The following is a 27,918-nucleotide window of genomic DNA, read 5'->3' on the forward strand; positions in this document are numbered from 1 at the left end:
GGATAGATTTCTGTTACTCCAATTCAGAAAATATTACTTCTGCAAAAAAAACCAACCCACAAGCGAGTAAGCAGAGGCTTTACCAATAAGCGTGTGTTTGAAATAAAACTGGCAGTTCCTTTTCTCTTCGCTGGGTACCACCTATGTGGGAGGATACAGCGCTGCCTCCATCTGCCTTGAAGTCATTCAGCATTACACCGTCCTTCCTGAAGCATGTAATCTCCGGTAAAAAGAAAAACAACCAACAACCAAAACTACAACCAAATCTAATAAATGCTTCCTCTAGCCCTTCGCTAAATATGCCTTTAATGGTAATTAAGCAGCACAGCTGCTTAATTAGCCAAGATTGGCTGGTAAAACCCAGCAGCAAGGAAAGGTTTTATTTCTCTTCCTTCCCCAGGAGATGTGGGTGGTAGCTTGGGGATGGGTGAACCCCTCGGTGTCCTGGGCACCTTTCCTGTGGTCCCCATCTGGCCACCGCAGGTGGCTGCGGAGGAGCCTGGGTGACTTTGGGAAGGAGCGGGAGCGCAGCGAGGGGGTGGCTTGGCTGTGTTTCAGTGGCGCATTTGTGATTTCAGATGCTTGGCAGCCTGCAGCCCAGCTTGGAAAATGGGTGTTGTTTAAATGTTACTCGGAAGGTGAAGTTTCTATACATTCCCTCTGCAGAGGATGCTTAGTAATGTGCCTACGGATGCTGCCGTCGGATGCATGAGGATGGGCTCTTGAAACGTCATTCTCCTAGTCTGGAGCTGGAGGGAAACTTTTGGCCTGGGGCTGGGGAAGAGATGGGAGCCGGCCGGAGGAGCTGTGCTCCCCCTGTCAAAAGCCGGATGAGGGGAGCCAGCCTGGAAGGCCTGATGAGCCAAAGTCCTCTCACAACCAGCATTTACTTTGTCACGGGAGTGTGGCTCACAGTCGATCCTACTGTCTGCTCCAGCACTGAGCTAATTTCCTCCCATTGTCTTTGGGGAAGCACAAGTGACCAGAGGGGAGGTGGCAGTGTTGGTGACAGTCCCCTGGAAGCTTGGGCACAGGGCTGCACCACCCAGCCCCCCACTGCTGAAGGAACCTCTGCTGTTCCCTTCCCCAGTGATCCTTTCTAGAGATGTCCCACCGAGACTCCCACTTCTCAGCTGCATTTCTTCGTGGCAGAGGAGTTCTTACCCCTTCCTCGTGGAGGTAACTAATGCTGAAATCATTGCACTTTTGGTAGAGGTGGTCAAAGAACGATAAAACAAAGCCAGAGGAGCCTAGAAGAGGTGCTGAGCTGTACTCCCTAAATTCCTGAGGCTTTTCCTCTTCCCTTCCTAATCTTTCAGCCCATCTCCCTGAAAATTCAGAGTTAAGTCCCCTGGTATTTCTCCTAATCTGGCATGTAAAATCTTAGGCAATAAAGCTTTCACCACTTCCCTTAGGGAGACAATTTTCCGGGCTGTGGCTCTCCATTCAAAAGCTTTCCACCCCAACTCTCCGCTTAAACATGCCCTTCCTTAATTTCACCTCATCAAAACCATTAAAGTATCACCAGTCTTCTCCTTTCATGCCACTTACCTCATTCAAATATTTACAGATCCCTAATGTCTCCCTGCTTAGTTTACTAATTCCATCGTACCTATGATAGTCAGAATTTTTTTTCTTTTGTAATGCCTCCAGCCTGCCGATTCCTTCAGTCGTGGCTCTTTGAGCTCCTTTCCATTTATCACTCTTCTTGCAAATGTGAGGCAGATGCTCACCGCCCTCGCCTGTGTCGTTATGCTTTTCTGTATGCCATCCAAAACTGCATTGCCTGTGCCTCACTGCTGCGTCCTAATGCCTGTGCAACAGCGTGCCGTCCTCCGGGTGTCTTTCAGGAGTCATGCCTCCAAAGCACATCCTTCCCTGTAAATACAGATTCCGGATTTTTTTCTCAGAGGTAGCCAGCCAGGTTGTGGAGGTCGATTTTAGTTGGTGGCAGGGCATGGCTAGCGCCACGTAAGAAATCTGAGCAGCCTCTGGATTAGAGCCCACAGGAGCCCCACGCGGGGAAGTTTTTATCCTTTCCTGAGCATGGATTTTGTTAGTGCCCTACTTGTTCCTTCTTATGCCGACACCGTCGATATTGAATGCACCGATAAGGCTGGTCCTCTTGCAAAGGAAGTTTTTTATGTGTTTGGTGAGAAGTATCTTGCAAAGTACTGTTCTAAAAGAAAATCGTGAATTCCTGAATATGTATCTCTGCTTCTACCTGAATCTCTCTCTTACCTTTATTTCTCCTCAAAGTGATAAATACTTTGGAGGCCGTATGTCATGATTGTCTTTGTTTCTCAAGTCTATGTACTTGATTTAGGTGGTGGTGCGGGTAGATGCATACACACAATTCTATACCGTCAACCCTAAAACTGATTCTGTGCTCTAAGCAGTGGCTGTGGAGGAGCAGGATCCTCCAGGAGTGCCTCTGCTGCATGCTGCATGTTTGACACTTGAATTTCCCAGGCGTTTGTAGGCCCCCATTGGGATTCAGGGACTATGCCGAAATGATTGCTGCCACATGTTTCCAAACTGCAGAGCACCGCCTACCATGTTGTTGGAAGAAGGGTTCGCTGGAGTCAAGAAGACGCTCAATATGAGTTATGCATCCTGCTCAGCTTTATTAGTTTCTAACACTACTCACATAGAACCGATACACATGCATATTCGTAAAGCAGAAATAGAATTGGTTAGTAGTCTCTAAACGCGTGCGGTTCTCACACCCCTAATTATCATGACTGAAATAAGCATTCTATCCATGTAGCTAATCGTGTTGCTGTGCTTCAGCCTTGTAGTTTGTTACTCCCTATTTTCCCATACGGTCCCTATCTCTCTTGGCCCTGCACCTCTTTCCCAACAGCTGTAGCTCGTTACAGCCACGGCCTGTTGGCACAACATAATGACTTGGTCTCAGGATTCAAAAGTAGCTCAAGGCTACCTTTCTTGTTGCCTTCAACACAGCAACTTCAGCACAATTCTGATTGCAGGCCTATTCTGATACCAGGCCTGGATTGCGCAGCTCTTCAGAGATTCTAAGGCCATGCTTCTGCAGCCATTCTTCTACACCATGTATTGTGCACTTGTGCAGCATATATACCCCAGGGCTGCAAAGCTAAAGACTCTGATTAAGAAACACCTGAACGATGTTTAATGTGCTCATTAAAACGTCGCCCTAATTGCACACCATGCTTCCCCCACCCAGCCCCCAGGCCTCTGATCCCAGGGAGCGCAGGGGCCGGATCACCAGGACCGGGTTGGAGACAGAACAAGCGCTGGCTGACAGGGCTGGTGAGCGGTTTGCTGGGCTCCCGCCGCCTTCACCTGCGTCGCCCCGGGCTCGGCCCCCTGCTGAGGGGAGACATCTCCTTCTCCTCCTTTCCTTCTTCTTCCTCCTCCGGCGAGTCGGCTCCAGCCGCCGTGCCTTGTGCACTTGTGCTTCGCACCGGCGGCGTGCCGGCAGCCCGCAGCAGGCCCCCCTCCCGGCTACCCCACCGGCCGTCGGCTGCGCACGCCTTCCCCCGCGGCGGGCGACCACGGCGCGGCCAGCCCTCGCCACGGCTGCCTGCCCTCGCGCGCGCGCAGCCCTCACGCCTCGGCGCCAGGGTCCCGGGCACCTCGGCGGGGCCCAGCCTCAGGCCGCGGCCGCTCAGGCGACACCCGCCGGGGCCGGGGGCGCTGCCCGCGTGCGGCGGGGACGGCGGGGGCACGGTGCGAGCCCGCCGCTCCCTCGGGCCGGGGGAGCGCGGCGGGGCGCGGGGCCTGGCGGGCGCGGCTCTGCGCCGCGCGGGGGCGCTGGCGGGCGGTGGCCGCTCTGCGCGGCGCTCGGCTGCTCCGGCGGCGGCGGAGGGAGGAAGTGACGCCGCGCAGCGGAGCCCCGCGGCCTCCGGTGTCATTTTTTCTGGCGGCGGGGGCGGGGGGGGCGGCGGCGGCGAGGTTAAAAGCAGGCTCCTCCCAGCCGCCCATGCTTCAGCTGGTGCTTCTCGGGAGGGAGGCTAGGGGGGTCCCTGCTTTGCTCAGGTGAGTGGGGCCGAGGCCGGCCCGCTGCGGTGGGGCCGGGCCGGGTAGCCGCGGGGGCGGCGGGAGCGTTGCCGTTAGCCGCCGCTGTTCGCGGGAGGGGAGGGGTATTGGCCTCGCCGCCCCTTCCACCGGCCGTGCTGGGAGCGGGCGGCCCGGTGCTGCCCCAGTGCGGGCGGGCCCGGCCCGGCAGGGGCCTGGTTCCACTGGGGCTGGTGTGTGTGTGGGCCCTGCCCGCCCCCTGCGTCCCCCGCGGTGGCTGAGGGGGTGGCGGGTGTCCGGTGGGTGGCCGGGCGCTGCCGTGCTCGGCGCGGCGGCAGTGACCTCCACCGCGGCCCGGCAGGGTGCCCGGCAGGCGGGAGCCGCCGTTGGCCCCCCTTGGCCGGGACCGGGGGAGGAATGCCTTGTTACAGCTCCGGGGGCAAACCCGGGCCCTTTTGGTGTTTCCGAGCGCTCCTGCAACGGCCTGTGGAATCGTATTTGCTGTTGGGAGAAAACCCCTTTGAAAAACAAGGTGTGTAACTCCTCCGGGTTTGTGCTTCTCGAGGTTTGTTTGCTTATTTACCTTGAATGATGTGCTAATGCGTATTTGATGTGGGAAAAAAGTTCAAGTTGTTCACTGCTTATCTAGCCTGAGTTCCCCTTGAGCTCCTAATGGGTTGCAGATGTAGCTTTGAGCGACACAACCATCCGAGGAGAATATAAAACTTAACTGCGCTACTTTTTCTTTTTAAAAAGAAAAAAGGCAGCCTAAGCTGCCTTGTAATATTTTAACTATTTCCCCAGTTCCCATATTGTAACTTTCTTTGCGTTGAGGTTATTGGACAGCTACTTAAAAGGCCATGTTTTGAAAAGGCTTGCGTTGTGGATTTTTTAGGTTTACATTGTATGGTTGGCAGGGAGAGCTTCCACCTTTGTTAAGCAGCATCTGATTGTATATGTCTTAGTTTGCTAATAGTGGAACAAGGCAACTTGTCTTAAAGCTTGTACGTACCTTTGTGAAACTATAGCTGCACTTAGTAGAACAAGCTCTTGGTTGTAATTAATTATGCACTTTAAACCAGCATAAGGTACTAACAGCATTCCAAAAGCTGAAAAAAATCTCGCGCGTAGAGATGCTGTGGTATAAGTTAGTCCTGTTTCATATTTTTTTTCGTGGGCAAGTAAGTCTAGCTTATAAAAATGAATGAGCAGTAAATCTTGGAACCCTTTAGCATCTCTTTAAAAATACAAGATTTCTCTTCACCACCCCCACCCCAAGTTTTTATTTGGTTTTAAGTCTTGTCTGGTACTTGCCAAGCATAAGACCAAGTAATAGTTTTACTTACAGGCAAGTGCTGGCCTATTTCCACTTTTCAAGCAAAAAATTTTAAGAACAAACAGTAATAGCTCTCCCATTAGAACAGCAAACAAATACAAAATGTTTCTCTTAAAGTCTTTTACGTTGCTCAAGTCTATTAAAAAACTTACTGTTTGACCTTGAGGTGGAAAACTGGGTATAGTGCTCTTTTGAGGTCTTCATCTTGTGGTTCTCCTGCCCTAGTTAACACCTGTAATTGCTGTTTCTGTGATATGAGAGCTGAAAGTCAAGCAGTCACAACAGTGCAACTTCCCCTGTTGTCCTGGAGGAGGGAAACATCGCCTTTGCAGAGTGAATAGGTTTATAACAAGTGCTAAGGAAGACAGCAAGTTGCTTGTTGCGCGTTTGCTAAACTCACACACACACACACACACCCGTTATACATGTACGATACAAAAGCAGTGAGATGAAGTACAGAGGACTCAGCTGTTCAACAGCAATCATTTTTAAGCATAATTTTCTCAGTATTTCTCACATCTAGTGATGTAGAGCAGTCTGGCAAAAGAAGCTCTGAAGGGGGTGGTTATGTAGCTACTAAAAGCCAGTAAAATACTGCCTTCTGTGGTTCTGGTATACCAGTAGCACTGGTGTTTTGTCTGGGGGATTAGGAGGAGGGACAGTGGGGGTGATGGAAGGTAGTGCGTGAGTTTGGACAGCTGGTATTTATGCTCAAGTATGAGGATAACAGTTCTGACTCATTTTTAAACACTTGAATTTTTAATTATAATGTGTCGATTATTTCTGTTTGCTCTTCAGCCTAATTGCTGGTTGGCATCATGAAGAGGTACGGTGAGAAATTCCTGATATATTCAGGAAGAGGAAAGGACTGTGGTCTTACACATTCAAGTGCGTGATGTGTATTGCTGCACAGCCTCACCATCTATGCTTGCACTCGTGCATGAAAGCTGCCTGCTTGGTAGAAACTGAAGTGCAGAAACAGATTGGGAAAGGAGTGGATACATTAAACAGGGGGCTGTGAAGGGAGGGGAGAAGGGAAGGAACCTGAAGCCAACCACAAGGCAGCTGAGAATGGTCTGTATGGAGTGGTCACAACACACACAAACGAAGGAAGCACTGCTCTAATTGATAAGGGAGAGGTAGGAAAGATGTTTGTAGCTTTGACAAATGGGCAGATCATGCTGGCAGCTGACGGTGTGGAGGAGGTGGGGATTAATGAGGTAAGATAAGATTGGATGAACAAAGAGTAAATATAGGGAATCATGAGGGGCTTTGAACACTAAACATTGGGGAGATAAGTTGGTGTAACTTGATTGGAACAAATTGCCTCGGTTGTCCTGACGCCCCCTGCCCCCCCCCCCCCCCATCTACTTGCTGTTTATTTACCTTTAAAATGCAGGCTTCTTTGCCTTGCCTTGATTTGGTTCACTTTCTTCACTTTTTCATGTATATTATCACTTTTACTCCCTGCTCCACCAAGGATGTATATCCCATCTATGACGCACCTGTGTATCAACACCTCACTTAAACATCTCTTAATGAGATGGAAGAGTCTACCTACCACATGGTGAAAGTGGCTGCAGACCAAGCATTCACAGCTGTCTGGTTGCCCTCTGACCGGAAGTCACCAGGGAGGTACATTAAAGCTTTGAAAACTTTTCAAATGAGTGAATAGTTTCAAGCAACCTGTATTTAATTTTCTGTAACATTTCAGAGTTAGTGTGTTGATGGTACTTTTTGACAGAATTGGGTCTATGGTCAATCTCAGCTTCTGTGTTTTTATCTGCAGTTGACTAAATGATTTAGAAAACTGTAAACATTGACAGAAACTGAGCAGCAGATTTAATAACACATTTACTAGCTCAGAGTGAAAGATTTAAATACCATAGTTGCAAGCATGTAACTCGCACCTCAGAACAAGGGTTCTTGAGAAGAAGTACTAAAACTTGGAAGTCTTTGCAGGCTTCAGCATTATCTGTACCGATGGGGAACTGAAAATGAAGAAGCAGTGGGAGAAGGGAACAGACAGTGCTGGGAAAGAGCTCTGGGATAAAGTTGTATGGTACAGTTCATGTTGCTGCAGTTATGGCTCTGAGATAACCTGAGGCTTACGTGGCAAGGAAAACTTGGTTTTCCAGTAGGTGAATTGAAGCTCAGCAGAGAACGGACACTTGTGCCTTTAACTTCAGCAATGTAACGCAGGAGCAGCTGAACTGTTACGACACCGGAATCTGTGGCAGCAAATATTATGGCAGGGAACTCGGTATGATTTTCGTGGTGATTTGTGTTGTCTTTCTTTTGCATCTTTGCTTCAGGTTTTTAATGCTAATGCAGTTCTCGGGCTGCGGCTTCAGGTCTAGAATGCAATGTCTACAAATGTGCAATTCAGAGCAAAAGGAAAACTGGGTGAAGGAGACTGCAAATTAAAATGTGCATATAGTGTAAATATTAGCCTCTGCCATTGCTTTCTCGTAACAGAACTCTCATTTCTGTGAGCTAGACTGGAGAGACTGCTGCCTTGTCACTCAGTGTTACTGCTAAGGTTTAGAATTTAAATTTGTGGTTGCTCATTCCAACTTGTTAATGTTTCCACTTCACCTGTCTGGTCAGCATGAATAGAGCCTGTACAGTATAGCAATTTCTCTGCAGATACGACTGACTTTCTGGAGTTCAGGCACACGTTGATTACTCATTCAGGACTGAAAATGAGATGTGGCTCACTCAGAGGTGTTGCCGTTACACTGTTGCAGATGCATTACTGAATGTGCAGGGAGGTCAAGTAACATCCCCACGGTCATGTGATGAGTCAGCTTTAGATTTGGAATGATCCAACCTAATACCCCTTTTTATTTAAAAAGGTGTTTAGGGTTTTATATCAGTTAGACCATGTAGTCTGTCCCTTGAATGCTCAGAAATTGTTTGAAATAGCAGAGTAGGGTACAGGCTTCAGCTGTATCACACCTTGCAATACTGGTCTCTAAGACAGGTTTAAAGCTGTTAGGACTCAGTCTGACAGCTTTTTAGTCATAAGCAGAACAGGTGGTCACTTAATTAAATGCGAGTATTTAAGACTCTGTCAAGCTAGCATTTTTGTTTCAGTGTACATGGATTTGCCTTTATAGTGAGACTTCTGCAGCATCCTGCACAGAGCTTTTCTGCTTTGATGCTTCACAATTTCCTGGAAATGAGCAGGAAGAGCCAGGCCGTGACTGAATAACTGCTCATCTTGCTAAGTTTCTGCTGTAGTGTCTTGCTTTGTCATGCTTGGTTATCAGCCTTTCAGGACTTATTTTAGAGAAGGCAGATTTCACTTCCATTCATCCAAAACTGGTAGAGACCAAGTGACTCAGAGTAACAGAGCTGGGAGTAGCAAAGAGCCAGGCTTCAGAATACCAGTTGTCTATGGGATGGTGCGGTTATTTCAGCGATTTGTTTTTCATTGGGAATATTACATTTCCATGATACTGTTTGAGGTTGGCGCTGTATGCTTCAATAGCATTGTCAAACTTTTCTCAAGTAAAATAAATGACTTAACGTGCTAGCCAGGTATGGTTAAGACAGTACTGTTCTCTTGTACTGTGTCTTTCTCATTAGCTGGTAATCTCCTGACTCCTGTGCTGGTTTTTGTTTCTCCTAGTTCTTGCTCTCTGGGAATGCCAGCTCTTCCTAGAGAAAACAGTTCTAAGTAATCTGGAAAAAGAAAAAAATTAGGGAAAAGGTTGGTAAAGAGTAGGTCAGGAAGCTGTCTGCTAGTTCCCTGTGCTTGTGGTTGGAAATACCATGTAAGATAAGAGGGAGGTTTAGAGGCTGGCTGCTAATGAAGTTGCATGAAGTGCTGGTAGCCTCAGGCCTCATCGTGTTTAATAAGGTGTCTTTTGGAAATGAAGTTGTCGTTGTGGGGAAAAATGAGCTTGTGGGTAGCAGTGCCCATGAGCTGCATTACCAATAAATACCATTTCAGTTGTCGATAGCTATGGTTCCTCCAGAGCTGGTATTTACCTTTTGATCAGCACTACACAGAATCTGTGAGGAGTTATAAACGTTTCATTGAGTATTGTTTTTTAAAGAGCCTTTAAGGTGAATTTTTATTTTCCATGGTTCTAGTTACTCATATTAATAAGTCACCTTAAAAGCAATTCACAGGCTTTGGATCCACTCACTGTAATAAAGAAAATCCAGTGTAAAAAAGAAAATTGAATGCTGTAAAACTAAGCTAGGGAGATTTAGTGAATATCTTGCCAGAGTTAGCCAATTATCAAGGGCTTCTGAAGTTATAGAACTTGCCCCAATTTAAAGTTAGTTCGATAACAGCCACTTGATCTCCCATTTTTGTTTTACAAGATCAATATGGTTTTTCTGCTTTTTAACACCTGTAGTGCATTTCATTGTTTGTATGGAACTCAGCAAGGTGCAGCAGTAATAAGACTGTGTTGAATTAACAGAATGGGATTGAATTAATGCTCCAGACTTGATGCTTTTTTTTTCCTTCTGTCTCCTCTTTTGCTGGGAAGTTGTATATATTGTTTGCCTCTCCTGTTGCTAACCATTAGCTTTATTCTTCAGAAAGCTCTGTCAGTTCAGCTTTTTTCCTAAATCAAGAACAGTAATGCAACAAATAATTTTGGGGTAAATAGTGCTTTTATTTAAAAGGAAGGTGATTTTTTGTGTGGTTTTTTTGTTTAATTCGTGTCAAGACTCGCATGGTACTGGTGAAAACTATCTTTTAATTTTCTTTTGTTCCTTTTATAGCTGGTAACTTGGTATCCTCTTACGTGCTGTTACTTAATTTCTGTAGTCAAATACATGCAAAGTCTCCTGTATGTTGTGAGGAAGAAATGTCTGTTTCCTGGTCTGTCTGTTATCCTCTGAAAGTAGAGTTCAAATTTCTTCACCTCTGCCAACTGGCAGTAAATACTGTAGGAAGTATCCGATAGTAAAGCCCATGTTAGAGGCACTATTCATAGCGCAGATGTAACTGGCTTTTGACCCAGTCAGTTCTGTTTTTTTGAAATAACCTGAAGTAGCTTTTACTCATTTGCAGAACCAACCAGTGTTTACTTTGCTTTCATATGTTCTTTGTCAGAAGTTTATTCTAAATTAAGCCTGTCCTGCACTGTTCTTTTTCGTTACCATGCTTCATTCTCCTTCCATAAGAGACCATGCCACGGTCCCTTTAATTCTGCCAGTGCCCACAGATGTTTGTCTATGGCTGGTGGCATCCTACAAGGATTTAACTTTTGTTGCATTAGTTTCTCGGGAAAGCTCAACTAAGGATTTGTAAAGATTTTTTTACAAACTCATAAGTTGGCTGCCTTGAGTTAACTGTGCGCTTGAGTATGGATCGGTGGCACGGGTGGGCTTTCTTGATGAGAAGGTAGTGGATTGTTTCCAGTGAAGCTGTACCTGCTGCTTTTACTGAGTTCTAATCAGGTCATGACAGACCAGTGTCATGAGTGCTTTCTTTAGGAGCACTTTGGACATGTGAAGACTATGGTATCGATTGTTAGCAATCTGGTGGATGCAGAAATCAATTGGCATCTCTTACTACTGGCCCAAAAACCATCAAGCGTTTGGTGTCAAGAACAGCCCAAGAGCAGCTGGTATCCTACTGTTAGTAAAATTTCCATAATTTGAATGTGATGTGACTTTGTCTTTAGTGTATTGATACTATTTATTTTTCAGGAATATACCTACTGCAAGTTCGTGTTGCAATATTTAGATTTTATACTATAGCTTAATAATTAAAGAAATAAATGAATAGTATTAGTGGGTTGTGGATGAGAAAATGACTTGAGATCAGGGTTTGGTTGGCTTACAGCTCCTTTTCAGCCTTTCTGTAGAATTTAAGCATATCGTATCTTTTCTTTGCTTGGTCAGACCATAAAATGGGCATGTTACTGCCCTATGCCAGGATGATACTGATGTCGAGCAGAGACGCAGTACTGCTGTTAAGGTATTTGAAGGGTCGGTTTTGTTTATTTCCTGTAGGAAAGATGTGTAAAAATGTCTGATCATAAAATACATACAGACTGTAGAGTCACTTAATATCTCTTGACTCATCTTTGTTAAATGGCTGTTGTAAACCCGTACCACTTGTCGTGGTACGCTCAGTGTACCAGGAGGTACTCCACTCAGTGACTCGAGCTCTTTGATAGCTGTAAGAGATGGGGAGATGCTGGTGAGTCGCTGTGTGGGCTACTGAAGTACCCTCAAGAACAGCCCAGGCGGTTGTGGCATTGGTTAGGTAGGCAGCACTGTTACTGGAAAGGAATGTTACATAGAACTCAACAAAACAGCTCTTATATCTGCTGAGAGTATCTCTCCTCCTGATGTCAAAGGTTGTGCAATTTTGGAGTGGTGTTTTGCAAGGTCAGATCTGTCGTCCAGTGTTCTCCCTTGCTCCAGGCCTGTTGCTGCTGTCTGTTGTGTAAGATGCTCGCCTTGCTGTAATTCTGGACCCTGACTCTGATCTCATTCAATTAAGTAGCCTGATGGTAAGGTGCACAGCTTTTGACTGGGATGTTAATTACAAAAGGACTTGATGGGTGCTACCTGGCCCAGCAGGCAGGCACTTCTGCCTCTTTACAGCGGCAGTGGGTTGTGGGGTGGACTTAGGGCTCCTGGAACTGCAACGCCTGTCCCATGGTGCACACTGCTACTTCAAGATTTCCAAAATACAGCAATAGCAAGGTATGTTTGCGCCTGTTCATGCTGGACTGGCTTTGGTTTTTGCAGGCAACAGCACAAGCCCTTCTCAAATAAATACTGCAGTGCTGAGATAATTTTACTACTTCAAAGCTATGTTGCAGTTGTCCTGATCTGCCAGTTTTAGCTATTGGCAACTAACACAATGATTGATTACTTTCAGGATATTTCAGATAAATGTTTTTAATCAGAAGAAAATCTGTGATCTGAAAATCATGATTAATTCATTACAGTTATGCTCTAGCAATTTAAAGTGGGGCTTTGATGTGAGCATTACTTTATTGACCATAGTAGACCGATAGACCAATGCTTCTTGAGAAGAAGCAGTCTGTTTATACAGAATAGCATGAACCAGCAGAGAAAGCACAAAATAAATTTCCTTTGACTAACAGAAATAAAGTGAGAAATTTTTTTAAACTCAGTATCTTAGGAAAAGATGGTACAGTACATCTGTGTGACTATCCTCAGTAGGGTGATCTTCTGAAAGCTAATATATAGTAGAGAGAAAAAGAAATGAAGCATGGCTATCCTAGCATTGATTTCAGTCACTAGTTTTGTTGAAAGAATAATGAAAAAATCTTAGAGTGAGTCCCTTTAATTTTTAGGAACAGATAGTAATAAAAATATGCCCCCTCTAATTTATAGTGTAGAGAGCATTGTAGACTGTAATAAGTAACTAAGGGTAATTTGCTGATCAAAGGGTTTTTTAACAAAAGGAATGATCTTGCTGTAACAGATTTGGGAATGTTTTGTCTGGTGAGAAAAGTTAACTGTTAACCATGAGGCTGGAGATGTACCCCCTCAAGGCCAATGTTAAACCATAATTTCATGTTACTATGACAACTTTGTCTTCGTCTAGACTTTAGTGTAAAAATAGTTTAGTTTGTAATGTACAGCTTCTTGCTATGGGACTGAGAGCATAACTGTTTGCTTAAACCAGCCTTGAAGCTGAGGATAAAAGGGCTGTGTTACTTGTCGGAATTTGTGAGCCTTGGATGGAGCTGTGACTCCCCGGCTGCCCAGCGCTGTTTTTGCTTTCCTGCCTTAATAAATACTCAGTGAATTTATTTCAGACTCTAGCTATTTCAGTTTCAACTATAACATAGACTTTAAAGCTCTGCACGCTTTCTCACAGTGAAATCACTTTTCTCAAGAAATGAGTATTTTAGAAGGCTAAGCGCAGCCAACCCTGTGTGCCTTTATCTGTATGCAATTTAATTTATTTTTACGAGGACTTTGATTTCTTGTTTTATTCTGGGGGGGGGGGGGGGGGGGGGGGGGCGGGATTCCAGTGTAGCTGGTGAAAGTTTTTGGAAGCCTGTGTGCAGGCTTCTTAGCTAACCCGTAGCTGGTAGTTACCTTTCATTTGAAAGAGGCAGAATATATGCATTAAGCATTACAACGCAAAAACCTGTATTTAAATGTAAAGTCTTGTTTCTTAGCTATGGTGAAGAATGCTGCTTTTCAGGGTTGTAAAGGATGCTCTGCAAACCTTTAACACTTGTAATTTTTATTCAGTCGTGGATAATTTGTATATGCAGCCTGTTGAGCACTCAGTAGGAGCAGCCTATTTTTAACCTTCGCTTGTTTATGCAAAACCAGTTGAAACAGCATCAGTTTAATCTTTGCTTCTTTTGTTTTGTACGGCAATTCTCTTACCATGTTGGTTGTGAAGGGTCCTATTCTTTAGGATTGCTACCAGGCCTGATTTATGAATCATCTGATAAAGAGCCAGCTCCACTCCCAGAAATGTGCCTTAGGTAGAATTGTATGCCAGTGAGTCAGCTTTAGGGCAGCATTTTCAAAGGAACACTATATAAATTGCATGGTATCTGTGTGTGGGTGGCTTAGTGTTATGAAAAATCTGCTCTAGAGCATCATGCACACACATCCACACAGCGCTGAGTCAACTGTCTTGAGTTAAATTGAGTGCTGGCCACACTTCTGTTGATCTAAGTGCATGGATGTGTGTGACACTTCCAGGAAAATAAAAAAGCATGTATGGTGTCTTGGGGAGGTGATGAGTCCAAAAAGCAGCAGTTGGGAAGCATTTGGCTGGGTGCAGAATAATCTTTTCTGATAGAGGTCTAATTATTTGGGTTGATAAGTTTTTAAGTTACTTAGACATTTTGCTGTTGGGCGTATCTTACATGTTATCGTACTAGAATGTCACTGGTGTGTTTGCTGAATTGTGTTGGCTTTTAATGGAAAGGAAGGTGATTTGAGTAGAAAAACAGCATGACCAACATGCAGGTACAGCTATGGAAGTTTTTGGTGAAGCTTCAGAAGTGGACAGTCATTAAGACTTCACATCTTCAGAGGTATGCAGCACTCCATCAGAAGAGGATGTAACCAGTCTTTGCCAAAAGTTTCTCCTGTATTATGAAGCAACTTGTGCATTACAATCAGTTCTTCAGCATCCAGTTCATGTGCTGCTTCTGTCCTTTCCCAACCCACCATCCTTAGACACATAGTCTGTCAAGTGTTTGATTCAGAGTTCTTGATGAGCTTGCCTGAGGGTTTACATTTTTTAAAAAAAGTCAACAGTTTTACCTAATTTGATTAGCCTCAGTTTATTAGCCTCTCACAGCTCTTGATTTATTCCATCTGTGCTCAGTTATGTTGGTAAATGTGAGATCATGTAATCCACTGATGATGAAAATAGTTGTATATGTGATTATGAGCTACTGTAGTCTTTAAATTCAGTATAAATACAAAAACATTCAGATTTAGATGAGAATACTGACTTCTGTGATGCTGGAACAGTAAGGTAGTAGATGCTTTGGAAGGATCTCAGGCGTTAGCTGTGTATTCTGAATAGCTAACTGCTGTGCAGCAGTGCAGTTCGACTTTTCATTTATATAGTCACAAAAACTTAAGGAATGTACTTGTTAGTTTCTGCACAAATGTAGAAAATTCCACTTTTTTTTTAAATTACAGCTTGTGAATGAATGGCTAGTGATGCGTGGAGGTAGGGTGGTTCAAAGTTTTCTTCCAGCGCTAACTAAAATGGCATTAGAAGTTCTGCTAGATAATGTTTTTCATTTAAACAGTTGCTAGAACTGGCATAAGAATGAGTTACGGTTGTAAGCAGGGGAAAAAAGTGGTTTCTTGGACTCTGAATAGGAGGACATGTGTCAGTAGTAAACTAAAGTAACTTTTAACAGCAAGCTGCTGTGAAAAAGCTAGTACTTCTGAAGAATCTGTAATATCCACAGCTGCTGAGAACAACAAGTGGTTTGCTTCATATAAGCTAGGCGTTCTTTATCGTTAATCAGTTCAATAACACCTAAAAGGACAATGTACAATTAAGGTTAGGGTGTCATGGTGGTTATTAAGTATTTCAGGCCTTTTCATGTGTTTGGGTGAAACTCATTTCCTTCTGACATTGCAGAATATACGGTTATAAAGAAGAACATCTACTGAGAGCAAACCAAACAAAAATATGAAGGATGAGGTATGAGGGGCCAGTTATTGACTGATAAAGGGCATGCATGCCTTCTTTGATATAACTCTTTGTGCAGTAGTATGTTAGTACTGTGCATTCTATGATAGTTGTTCTTTAGCAAACTATTAACACCTCTGAATTTAGTTTTTTTTAATTTTTGTAATCTTCAAAAATCTCTTCTCAGAGTGAACAGTGCTGTCAAAGAAACACTCTGTACCCTCTCCTGTGGCTAGTCAGAGCCTGTGAGTTCAGGGTGTGATGAGACCAAACAGCAGGTACTTTTTAATCAGATTTTTTTTTCTAAAGAGATGGTTTGTGCTTGCCTTCCCTTCCCTCCTTCCTGCCAGCTCTGGCAGAAAATTTTACTGATTTTCTGGGTTTGTTTCCTGCTGGCTTAGCAAAGTAAACTTACCCAAGAAAGGATGAGCCAGTTCTGGTGCAAAGGAGGGAATATGATTGTGCACTCACCGTTAGGTGGTAAAAAAGTAGGGGGGTAACCCTGGTAGTGGCAGCAAACTTTTAGACTGGCTGGGTGGTCTATGCTAATCTGACCTTCAAAATCCTTTTGGGTTTTTTCACTAAAGCGTGGGTTTCATGGTGTGCAAATTCTCTGCCTTTACAAATGAGTCCATGATTGGAAAATATTTTCCGGGTAATGGTACAGTTAGATATTTAATGGCTTCTGCATACTGGTGTATTCTGTGTGTGACTGGAAAATAAAATAATTTCTGTTGAAAAAAATATAGCACAGAAGTTTTTACAGAACTGCCGTTTAAAATTATCAGTGCATGATCTGTGCTTCAGAAAAAGGATAATGACATTTCTGAGCAATGTCTGATTAAGTATCCATCTGTGTCTGTAAGCATCACAACTTATTTTTCAGTACCACATTCTCATTTAAGTAAAAAACTAGTCTTTCTATAGCATCACCTTGAGAGTGCCTTTTCTAGTACTGTTACTAGAAAAATGAGTGGCAAGAGAGGAATGGGAGTTTTTCAGCACAGTCTCTTCCCTGATGTATACTATACTTATTCAGTTTTACTTGAGAAATGTAAATTTTTTCTTTCTTTGAGACAGGGCTTTCCTGGTGTCGATATTTCCCCCTGAACTGTTTGTATTCTGCCCTGCAGCAAAGTCTGAGTTACAATACACTTTTTTCCACTGAGATAAATATGAAGTTCTTTTTTTATATACATACTAATCCTTGAATTGTTGACATTTAAATAACCAGTTCAAGGGACCTGGAGAGCACAGACCTCTCGGAGCAAGTGTTTTTTCCACACACAGAGAGACATATTTCCACATTGACAAGACACACTTCTATGAAGTCACTAGTCCCTGTGCTGCCTTCTCACTGAAAATACAATTCACTGATCACTGTGTGGGAGGTGAAAACAGGTTTGAGTAGTAAAAGTAAGCCTCTACTTAATAAAAAAATAATCTTAAGTCATTGTAATTAGACTGTTAGCAAGGTGGCAACATGTAGATGAAACGTATTTTTTTCTGGCTGGTAGGCCAGAGAGATGGAAAGGTAAAGTACAGGTGTTCTTAATCCCTTTGGGAGCTGTGAGGTAGATGTTCCCAAGTAGGATGTTTGTGGAAAAAAAAATAATCCCTAGTTCACTTTGGCAGCCCTTTAGCTTTGTTTTGAGCTGTTCTTTGTGTTCCCCAGGCTAAAACAATGAATAGTGCAGAAGCTGTTCTGCAGTTATTAATATGAATATTTAAATACTTTTCTTCCAGCCCAGCTAATGTTCTTTTGGTATGCAAGTGGCCAAATATGTTCTTGCATGTATGTTTCAAAACTCCTAGAAAATTTATTTTTCTTTTCAAAGTGCATGACCCAAGTGAAGCTGGGAGCTGCTGTAGCAGGTACAATACGTATCCCACTGTGTAACACTCTTGGCCAGTCATTCAGTAGTCAAAGCTGTGTTTTACTTACCCATATAATAAGAGAGTTATTTGATAGTGTAGATTTGAAGATTTAATATGTGGAAATACTGATTCTATTACAGTATTGAGATGCATTTATGTCTCAGAACTTACGTGTTCATCTAGGTTTGGTGCTGCGCTGTGGCCTTGGAAAAAGAATTGGTTCCTATATAACATTTATTGCCTACATTAAATTGCCATCCCCAAAAATTCTTCTTTTTAAGTTGCTTTCAAGAGGGCTTTACCCAGTATTGGCAAACATTTTTCTTTATATGTTCTTGTATTTTACAGTATGTATCTTAATCTTTCTTTTTTGTTTGTTTGGAAGTAATATACTGGGTTTATGTTGCGACGGAGGGAAGACACAGTCACTCAATATGAGTGATCAGCAGACTTCGTTCGTTTATTGTACCTTACAGGCACCTTTTATGCCTTGTTATAATTAGCTCATACATATTACAAAAGTTAAGCTCATTATTGGTTAGTTGCCTAAATATCAAGTCCGCCCATAGTTTCTCTTCTGTAGTTATCTGTTCCCACCTGCAACATTCTTTTCCCACCGCAATTTTCCTGATATTGTGTAACAAGAACAGCCAAGGATAGTGTAATTTTGCTTTACTTCAGCTAAGCTGAGAGCGATGTGCATTTTTGTCCAGCCAGCTGGACTATGTCTATGTGACCCTTTTCAGCTAGCCAGTTATCCACAGGTTTATTCATTTGGGGTATTGATTTGGTGTGGGGTTTTTTTCTTGTGTAGCAGACTTAGAGTTGTCATCTCCATCTTTCTTCTGTTGTCTGGTAGTAAATAAGCTTTTTTTCCTTAACTGGTGTTTCTCTCCCATAAATATTTTCCTAATTCCCTTGTACCATACAACACTTCATTCATTAGCCCGAAAGAAGCATGAATTCTATTTTAGTATTTAAAAATGAAGTTTCAAAGTGGGTTAGGGCAGACGGGACAACACTGAGCCTTTCACAGCACTTTTTAGAAGGAGGGAAGTAACCTGCGCTGTAGCTGGAGCGGGGGGAAGCAGCATATGATTATATACATATAATTACAGGCAGCTTGGGGGTGGTTCAGGAGACTGAGGAAGGTTTGTCAGGGTACAGAAAAATCTTTGAACCATCCACACTTTCTCATACTGCTCAAGGACTAATTGCCTTTTAAAAAAAGCAGAAATGCTTTTTTTTAAAAAAACCAGTAGATTAAATCTTACTACTGCTTCTTCTTGTCTATGCTTTTTTGAAGTGCCATAAATTTATTGTTTGATATTTTTCAACCCATAAACGATTTGTTCCATACCATTCACCTGTAAGCGACTGCAGTAATGAAAGATCTTTATTCTATATGGAGTTTGAGGTGAAAACTTAGGTGGAAGGCAAAGTGTGAATAATGAAGATAAAATGATAAATATTGATCTCTCAAACAAAATTTCCCTGAAGTTGCTTCAGGTAGTTCTGGGTTGATAACGTACAAGTTATCAATCAGATAAATAGCTTGGATTTTGTATCGCACTGAAGCAATGCAATTTATTAAATTATAACTTGAAGTAAAATGTAGGATACTGGTGTGGGTGGATACTGGTTCCTGCTTGCAGCCCATACTATTTGGTGCTGTTTTCCTGGCAGATTTGAGAGAAACTAGGTCAGCCTGTAGGTTCTCATGTAACCAGGACTGGTATGGGAGACACACCATTCAAGTGCTCCCTGAGTATTAGATGCTCCTAAAAAGACTTTACATGACTCACCAGCGTAGTGGTTCTCTGCTGAGAACATATCTGTGTTGTATGTAGCTATAATGTCTCTAAAGACACTGCCCATAGATGTCGTAAACCCTGTCTACGACAATTTAGTATTGCTTCATGGCACTTCATGTAAATATGTCTTTGGTACATAAAAGCTACTGGCAGAGGTGTTCCACTGGCAAAGGAAGGTATGTGTAGTCTTGCTCTGTAATGTTCAGCAGCTGCTTGGTGTCTGCTCAAAGTGACTGGGTTTCTGCTGTGTCATGTTGGTACTGTGAGTCTGTAAATGCCATAAAACCATTGTAATTTTACAAGGTTGAGGTCCTGTTCAACTGAAAGTAGATTTCTCATAGATGTGGAAACTGAACTATATTCTGGTCTGTCCAGGTGGATGACTACCTGGACTGGGAATTTTCAGGCTGGCATTGTTCATACGGACTGAAATTCTCCATTAAAATAGGTTTTAAAGTTCTAGGTAAAGAATTGTAGTGTATGTTGCTTATAATGTATAGATTTAAGCTTTAAAAATATTTTTCTTATTTTTCTGGTCTGTTTGGATTATTCTAGTGAGGTGAACCATGTTTAATGTGATTCCAGTACAGTCTTTCATGGGTGTGTAGAAGGAAGAATAGTTTGGTGTAACTGGATGAGTTCACTAGGAAAAAGTAAATGAAGAAAACCAATGTGATCCTGACTGTAACTGAAAGCAGTGAGTTGTTTAGGTAATACTGTGAAGAGCAGGACTGGGTGAGTTATCTGGGTAAATTGTTCTTCCTGTTCCGTTCTCGTGCAGGCTGCTGTATTGTTGAAGTCCAGATCTGTTTAACCCAGTCTTCCAGACCACGTGCTCCATGCTTTGAGACCAAGAGGACTTTAGTGTTCTGAAATGAAGATGGAGGAGGTCGGAAAAGCAGAAGAACTTGTTGATTCAGAAGTTCCACCAAAGACTTCAGAAAAGCAAGAGACTGCTCCTGATGAAGATGTACCTATAGACCTGGAGACACAAACTCAGAAAGACAACGTGCCCACTGCAGCAGACTCTGCAGTGCTCTCTTCGATGCCTTGCTTACTGATGGAACTGAGGCGAGACTCCTCGGAGTCTCAGCTAGCATCTACAGAGAGTGATAAGCCACCGGGTGGTCGAGTTTACGAGAGTGACTCTTCTAATCACTGTATGCTTTCCCCTTCTTCCAGTGGGCATTTGGCTGACTCAGATACATTGTCTTCCACAGAAGACAATGAGCCCTGTCACGCTGAAGCTGCTGTAGAGGGAGACTCTTCTGCAGTGTCTGGGGCTGCAGCTGGGAGGAAATCCAGGCGATCCAGGTCCGAAAGTGAAACTTCAACAATGGCTGCCAAGAAAAACCGACAGTCTAGTGATAAGGAGAATGGTCGAGTTACCAAGGTAAAAGGTCATCGAAGCCAAAAGCACAAAGAAAGAATCCGGCTCTTAAGACAGAAACGGGAAGCAGCTGCTCGCAAGAAGTACAACCTGCTGCAGGACAGCAGTACCAGTGATAGTGACCTGACGTGTGACTCAAGCACGAGTTCCTCAGATGATGATGAAGAGGTTTCAGGGAGCAGCAAGACAATCACTGCAGAGATACCAGGTAGAGGATGTTTTTTAAACTGAACTGTAACGCATCTGACATCGTTTCTCAGCTGTCATGCTAAATTAGATGAGTGACACTTGAGAAAAACCGGGAGAACTGCAGCTCTGTGTAAATTTGAAGACTGCAGTATATTAACAAGACATGGGCAAATTTAAAAATCTGTTCTGAGGTTTCAGTGCACCTTTGCACACCAACAAAACATAGAAATGGCAAATTGGAGGAAGGACCATCTTTGAATTCTGGAATTTTCAGATCTTTTCCTTTGTAAGCCTATATGAACTCCTATCAGTGCTGTCAAATCCCATTAGATGGTGATGATCTAATAAATACATTCTTAGAGATAAGTGGCCAGCTTTGCTTTAATACGTTAAGGCCACAGCTCAACAGCTGTGTTGGAAATAATGTGGCATACCTCTTGCCTGTGTTACAGTAAGGCCCTGTTCATCATTGCACTTCTGCTGTGCTTTCAGCTCTCTGTTTCAGTGCATGACAAACCTACTTAGCCTTATTGTAAATCCTTGCAGATTGCAGCTGGTCACCTATTTTAGGATGTAAATATGAATTTGTTTACACAGGTGCCCAGGCTATATCCACACCTAAATTTTCAACATTTCAGGCAAAGCTGTTACCACTTCCTTATGTCGTAAGGATCTAGAATTTCTATACCTTCAGTTTTCTGGCACATCCATGTTAAGATTGGAGGCAGCAAATTATAGGGGCCTTCTCATTATTTTATTAGCAAAAGAAAAATTAATTCTTCAAGTTCTTCGTCTGCTGAGTCTTTGTTACTTGATCAGCCCAAATGCTGTGGACAGGATTTTGTGTGAATTATTCTTGCAGCATATTATACCATAGAACAGTCATACGACAATCTTCATATGGCAATCAAAAGTAAATTCACATAAAAATAAACTTTTTGGCTTGCCAATTTTTACTGGGTTACATGCCTTTTTGCCTCTTGTGCTAGAAGTTTTTTTGTTTTTTTTTATAAATCTCAGTTTACACAGGGCAAGAATATTTAAAGAAAAACTGCAATAATTAGGCTGAAGTTGCTGAATTAATGTTTGCTTGATGAATTATTTAAAATATTTGCAGCAGATTTTACAAATAACTGTTTTAACTGACTTGATTATGGTGAATTATTCTGTAACCATGAGAACTGGCTTTTTTCCCCACATACTTCTAGGAAGCAGGTTGCACAAAGGAAGTTAATGTTTATTATTGGAAAGTCTGGGAAAGGTATAGTTCTCCTATAATTATTGTGTAGTAAACTTTTAATAGAGATCTAAAATTATTTTTACCCATTTTGTAGTTGGTCAAACTTCTAGCTTTCATACTTTTGTGCCTTTTTATTTACTGTATTTACACTTTGCTGGGCAATTAAAGCCTGGTTTAGAGCCTGTCAGAGAAAGTTGTTTCATTGAGTTTTGGGACAGGTTCCACCCCATGCCCCCCAAAAAACCCAAAATACACATAATCATTCCCCCAGGTTATATTCTTTTTTAAGTCATAAAAGTACCTTGTGACCCAGAAAGGCACCACACGGTATTTTCAGATCTGCTTAGATTTCTGACTTCCATTGCAGAGACCTGAAACCGCTCTAGGGTGCTTTTTCTGTGTCACTAGGCTCTTCTGCATTTGAGCTCTCAGTCTTAATCGTGAGATGCCTGCAGTGAAAACATCCCATTGCAGTGCACGAAATAACTTGTTTAGTCATGATCACGCCAAGGCCCAATTTTACCTGCGATGCAAGTTGTGGGAGTGCAAAAACCGTTCTGAGGAACAGTGACCTTTATTCTTATTTCATAGCACGTGTATCATCTGCATGATACTAAATTACATTTAAGACATTAAAACTTCTGACCTGTCCTTTTGGAATTAGACGCAATGCGTACCTGCCACATTGTGGTTTTCCTTTAAATAGAAACAACTTGGTTTGTGGGAAACGGTCTTCAAGTACAAGAGAAAAATATTCTCTAGAGAGGTAAGGACGAGGTTGGCCAAAAATGCATCCTGTGCTACTTGTGGGTTAATGAAGCATTGTGGTCTTAGCATGCTGATGCAGCGGAGCTGTGAGTCTGAGCAGGACTCCCAGCTCTCTGTCGCAGCAGTAGGTTCACATGCCATCTGCGATCCCACTTCTTGGAACTGGCAAAGTGCTTAGTTTATTTTTTTGGACTAGAAAGCCATTTTGGTGCACTTAGCATTACACTGTGAATAACCTAAAAACTTAGGGAATTATCATGTGGGTAGCAAGTAATACAGGGTATCAAAAAGCGTTACTGGAAACTCAGGCTACGAGTGTCCCCTGCACACAGTCAAAAGCTGAGAGGCTTAACTTGAATGTGAGCTTCAAGAAACTACAGTGCACCTGTCAGAAGGACAAAAGCATGAAAAAACTCTTGCCTTTACTTTTGAAAAAGATCTGTACGCATTAATGCAGAAGAATTTTACAGGTAGCCTGTATTCCCCTTAGTCTTACTGTATTTGGGCACTTCAGGTGTAGTGTTAGTAAACTGTCTCAGTGTCACTTATAATGGGGACTGATTTTCAAATGTCTGTTGCCTGAAAATAGCGTTGCCAACAGAGATGCTCTAAAATTTTTAGTAACAAGTTAATGTGGCTTTCATGTATGAAAGTTATACCTAGTCTGGCCCTTAACCTTCTGTCGACACATGCAGTGTTACAGGAGGCAGTTCGCTTGCATGTGGTCTGCAAATTGAGGTGGCACGTTTGAGAAAAACACTAGTTTTTCATGTTGTGTAACTAAACCTTTTCCATTTTATTAGTACAGTTATTTTTTTTTCAAAGCATCTGCATCACTGGCTCTGAAATGTTCGGCTAAATTAGTAAGGTAAGGAAAATGTTCAGTGAAATACATAATGCCATGAAGTTGGGAACCGAGCAGTTGTGCAATAGTCAGGTCTCTGCTGAACTCAGATGTAATGTGGATTAAAATAGTGGCAGGCTTGTTTTTCTTCTCAAGAAAGATTGAAGAGCAAAGAATTGAGGTCTTACAGGTGGTACTTCAATACAAATATTGTGAGCTTAGTAAGAGCTAAGCACAATATATGTTAAACTATTCTGAATGCATTATATGGTATTAATTTACACCTGAAAATACAGGTTCAAGCTAAACTTCATGGGTGCTACTGAGAATCTTTTCAATGACCGAAGCAGCTGTGTTCTTGGGCTCTTTAATTCAGGGAATGCCATGATTTTTTTAATTATTGCAGATGAGAGCAATTTCTTACCTTTTAATGATTGAGCCTCTCTGTTGGCATTTAGGATTTTACCATTCTTAAACACCAGGTAGCATTCATGGCATAAGAGGATGGTCTTTGAGTCCTGAAATAGGTTCTACTAGACCTACTGCTGTTGAAAGTTTTTCCTTTATAAACAATCTGAAATTTGACCATGCAAATTACTCTGAATGAAACTGGCATGAGAGCAAGGCTGGAAATGAATATTTATTTCTGTGCAAACACTTCCTTGTAAGGAAGAGTGTTTACAAATTCAAATATAATATGAAAATACTGGCATTTCACTGCCATTGTGCTTTCTGCAACTCAAAAAAATCTGAATTGAAATAGGAGTTTTAGGCTTTCCAAAAATCTGTTTAAAAGTTTGAGTACTGATGTTGAAAAGGTGTTGTAGCTCACTTTGTTAAAAGAAAAAAAAATATTTTCTTTTTAATATGCAGAAATCCAAAGAGAAGTGGCACTGTGTGTGAGGGACTCTCACTAGGTTTCTTCCTCTTAGGAATTGTGTGTAGATCTTGGATGAAGCATCTTGCAAGGGATGAATTACTTGAAATAATTCAGAATGACAATTATATAATGGGGTGGGTGGGGAATATTAGGAGCAGTTTGGAGTAAGATACTCATTTGAAAATGTTGATAGCATAACAACTCTGAGGAATCCACCATTGGTAATTAGAATGTAGATGCAGCGTATTGTCTTAAACTGTTAAGCCATCAGACTTCTGAAATGAAATAACTTCGGATTTGGTTATTATTTTTATTTAGCTAGTACTTAATTAACTTAATATTATTATTTAGCTAGTACTTAATAGTTCCCGTGAAGTGTTGGGGCACTTCTTAGGTGCTGTTTTTGCAGGAGGTATTGTCTTGAAAATAAGGTATGAGTCTTGGATTCTGATGCCTTTGTGATTGCAGATTTCTTTGCCTTTTAAATTGGTGTAACTTCAAAAACTATAGAGCTGTAAGCTTACAGATAGCAAAGGGACCAATCGGATAAATGCTAGCATTTTGAATATAATAAAAATGTGCATTTAGGCTTGTTGTTTAACCCTGAAGGCCACCAGTAAAGATTGAGTAAGGCTTATAAGAACTGCGAGGGAAGCACTTGAAACATTGATTTGCTGCTACTGTAAATTGTAGATATATTATGAATGATGCCTTTTAAAAATAGTATTGCAGCATAATGTATATTTCAATAAATAGTTTCTTCAGTTTACAGAACAATATTGTCAGCTTTTACCATGCTGGTTCATTCTTGACTTTCAAAGCCAGTCTAGATTGCCTCACATATCACCATCAATAGTCTTGATTTAAATAGCAATTAAAACGTACTCAACATAACTTAAGGTGTCTAGGCTGTGGAAATCAGAAAGGCTGCCATTTAGTGACTTGAACTTAGGATAAGATCCCTGACTAAAGACAAACAGTATCATACTGGATGTTCAACATCAGGAGTATATGAACAGGAAAAATATTTTTTTCAGGGAGGAAAAAGACATTGACTATACAAAAGAAACCACGTTTTAGGAAGAAGGTATCATTTTACTTGATTACTTTTAGTTAAAATGCAGTCAGAAGGATGTAAATTAGTTGCTGTAAAGGAATTAATTTTTGAGCAGAGGACGTGAATGCTGAATTTCCAGTCTGTCTGATAGGTAAAGAGATGGGAGAGAAGACTTTAAAAAGTAGAGGTTTTAATAGAAAATTTTTGACCCCTGATGGGTAGCATTGCTACTGCTCAGAAATAAGAGAATAATCCTGGGCTTTGTTTAGCTGTCACTGAAGGATTTATGTATACCTCATTTAAATAGCTCCTAAAAAGAATGTAGTGTTTAAGTAATACTGTAATTTCATGTACACAGTGAAATCCCAATAAAGATTTAGTGCCTTACGTTTTTATTAGTAAATATTTGCTTAGGTTGTGCAATGATTTAACGTATTCTTAGGGGTTTTTCTATTATTCTTAAGCTAGAGGATGCCACAAATTTCACGTTTACATATTGTAAGGTTCTGTAGCTGCTTTGTGTAGTTTTATGTGGTGTTTGTCTTGTTTCAGAATTACCTTAGGTAACCTGTATGTTTGGACAGCAATGCACATATTGTTTATTATTGCTCAGACAGGTACCAGAGCCTCGTTTTCTTGGGGTTTTATTGCTTCCTAGAGGATTCCCCAGTGAACTCTAAACTTAAAAATATAGATACCACTGCCTTTTCTTATTGATACATAGAGTAAGATAATGAGGATGGCCTTCCTTCTCTTCTTGCTGCTAGAGTTCTTCCTGATAATCCCAAAGCTAATAATTTTAACCATATTTTTGATGGATAGAAGGAAGGAGAACCATTTCCTTCCAACTACACTCTATTTTCTGCCTTGCTTAGAATTAATGCTAGAAATGCCACACAGGCGGTTGCTTGAGAGATGAAGGGCAGGCTTCTAGTTGGTGTGAGGTTGATCACTCCTGCATGTCCTGTGGATGACCCTTGTGATGTAGCTGTGCCCATCAGACCCAACAGAGGTTGCTTTTGCCCCCTGTATTAGCGTAGCAGTCACCTATCTCTTCCCACGTTTGCGTGTCTGTGATGTGTATTCTCTCCATTGGTGTTCAGTGTGTTTTCCAAAATTAGACTAAGAGCTTTGGGCTTGGCTACTTTAAATGCTGCAGTCACTGTATTAGCCTTTGTCTCTGTTATCTTGTGTACAATTTTGTCTGTGTTTAACAGTCCATTATAAAAGGGTTCAAGTTTGTAAGTAAAATACACATAATTATTCAGGTTTATCAGTTAATAGTATTTGGAATCGCAGCTTAACAGAACTAAACATGTTATTGTATAATGTTTTTGACACTTCCAGTTGAATTCCAAACAAATTACAATGGAATTGGACTAATTTGGTTTATTTATTAAAAAAAAAGACCTTTGTGACAGAACTGTTCTGAGAATTCTAGAATAAAAATAATTTTGAAGCCAAAATTTCTACTATAACCTCAGTGAGTGTAAAGTGTTTTGGGTGTTGTGTTGTGGGTTTTTTTTTTGATGGTAATACTGTTGGTTAATATTTGTTAATTATTCCCCCATTGTCATATCCAAGGGACACAATTAGAAAAGTTGTTTTCCTGAGTTAACATGCCTTAATAAACAGTATTATGTGCTTACTTAATGATGTCTTATCAAATGGCCTCAATGTCTTTAAAGCTGGCTTCAGTCGTGCTGGGGGATCTGGAGGAGCGACCAGGGAAATTCCAGGATTGCTTGACAGGGGCACCGTGTGGGATAGGAACTGCATAGGCAATGTCCTGGAAGAGGCCATGAACTGCTTTGCCGAGATGCAGAGGCAGACAGAGGAGAAATTTCGCATGTGGATAGAAAAGCTAACCCGTCTTGACACAGATGAAGAAAGCAAGCAACAACTGGAGCCCAGGGAACCTAAAATTCAACTAGTTGGCCAAAGAATCCCCCCTACCACACAGTCAGGGGCTTTCATACAGATGTCTGATAGCCAAGTACTTCCACAGCAGTCGTTTAATTCTTACGTGGGCTATCAAAATGTCGATGCTACGCTAGAGTTTCCAGCGACTTTTAATAACAATTTTCCACCTATCTTTCCAGAGAATGGGAATATTGCAGAACCTGATCTGAATCAATCATAAAGAAATCCGATCTTTGCAATCTTGATGTTACTTTGGATTATGCTAAAAACCAGGTTTGCTTTTCTCTTCGTATATGTTTGTTTTGTTTTCCTCTTTTGGGTTTTATTACCGTGGCATATATATATTTTTTTTTTAATTTATAGAGAATATATATGTAGTTTAAAAACCCCCACAGTATACCCACATGCATGTGCCAGCATACACATAGAAACACCTTTAAAGGTTCA

General features: G+C 41.9%; 1 protein-coding gene across 5 annotated transcripts in view; it reads left to right on the forward strand.

Annotated features, from left to right (window-relative positions):
- Positions 1–3,894: 3,894 nt before the first annotated feature.
- CZH18orf25 (chromosome Z C18orf25 homolog) overlaps positions 3,895–27,918 on the forward strand; it is a 44,592-nt gene continuing 20,568 nt past the window's right edge. For 3 of the 5 annotated variants that reach the window (XR_005101898.1, XR_005101899.1, XR_005101897.1), the window contains exons 1-3: positions 3,895–4,023; positions 19,962–20,778; positions 27,237–27,744. Coding sequence is in view for 2 of the 5 variants with exons in the window: in XM_037373518.1 (XP_037229415.1) it covers positions 20,055–20,778 (724 nt within the window). In the remaining 3 variants the exon portion in view is untranslated. Of the gene's footprint in view, positions 4,024–4,095; positions 4,535–19,961; positions 20,779–27,236; positions 27,745–27,918 lie in introns of those variants that run through there. The other 2 variants (XM_037373518.1, XM_037373519.1) reach the window with 2 other exon arrangements.

This window comes from Falco rusticolus, chromosome Z (assembly GCF_015220075.1).
Source record: "Falco rusticolus isolate bFalRus1 chromosome Z, bFalRus1.pri, whole genome shotgun sequence".
NCBI lineage: Eukaryota > Metazoa > Chordata > Aves > Falconiformes > Falconidae > Falco > Falco rusticolus.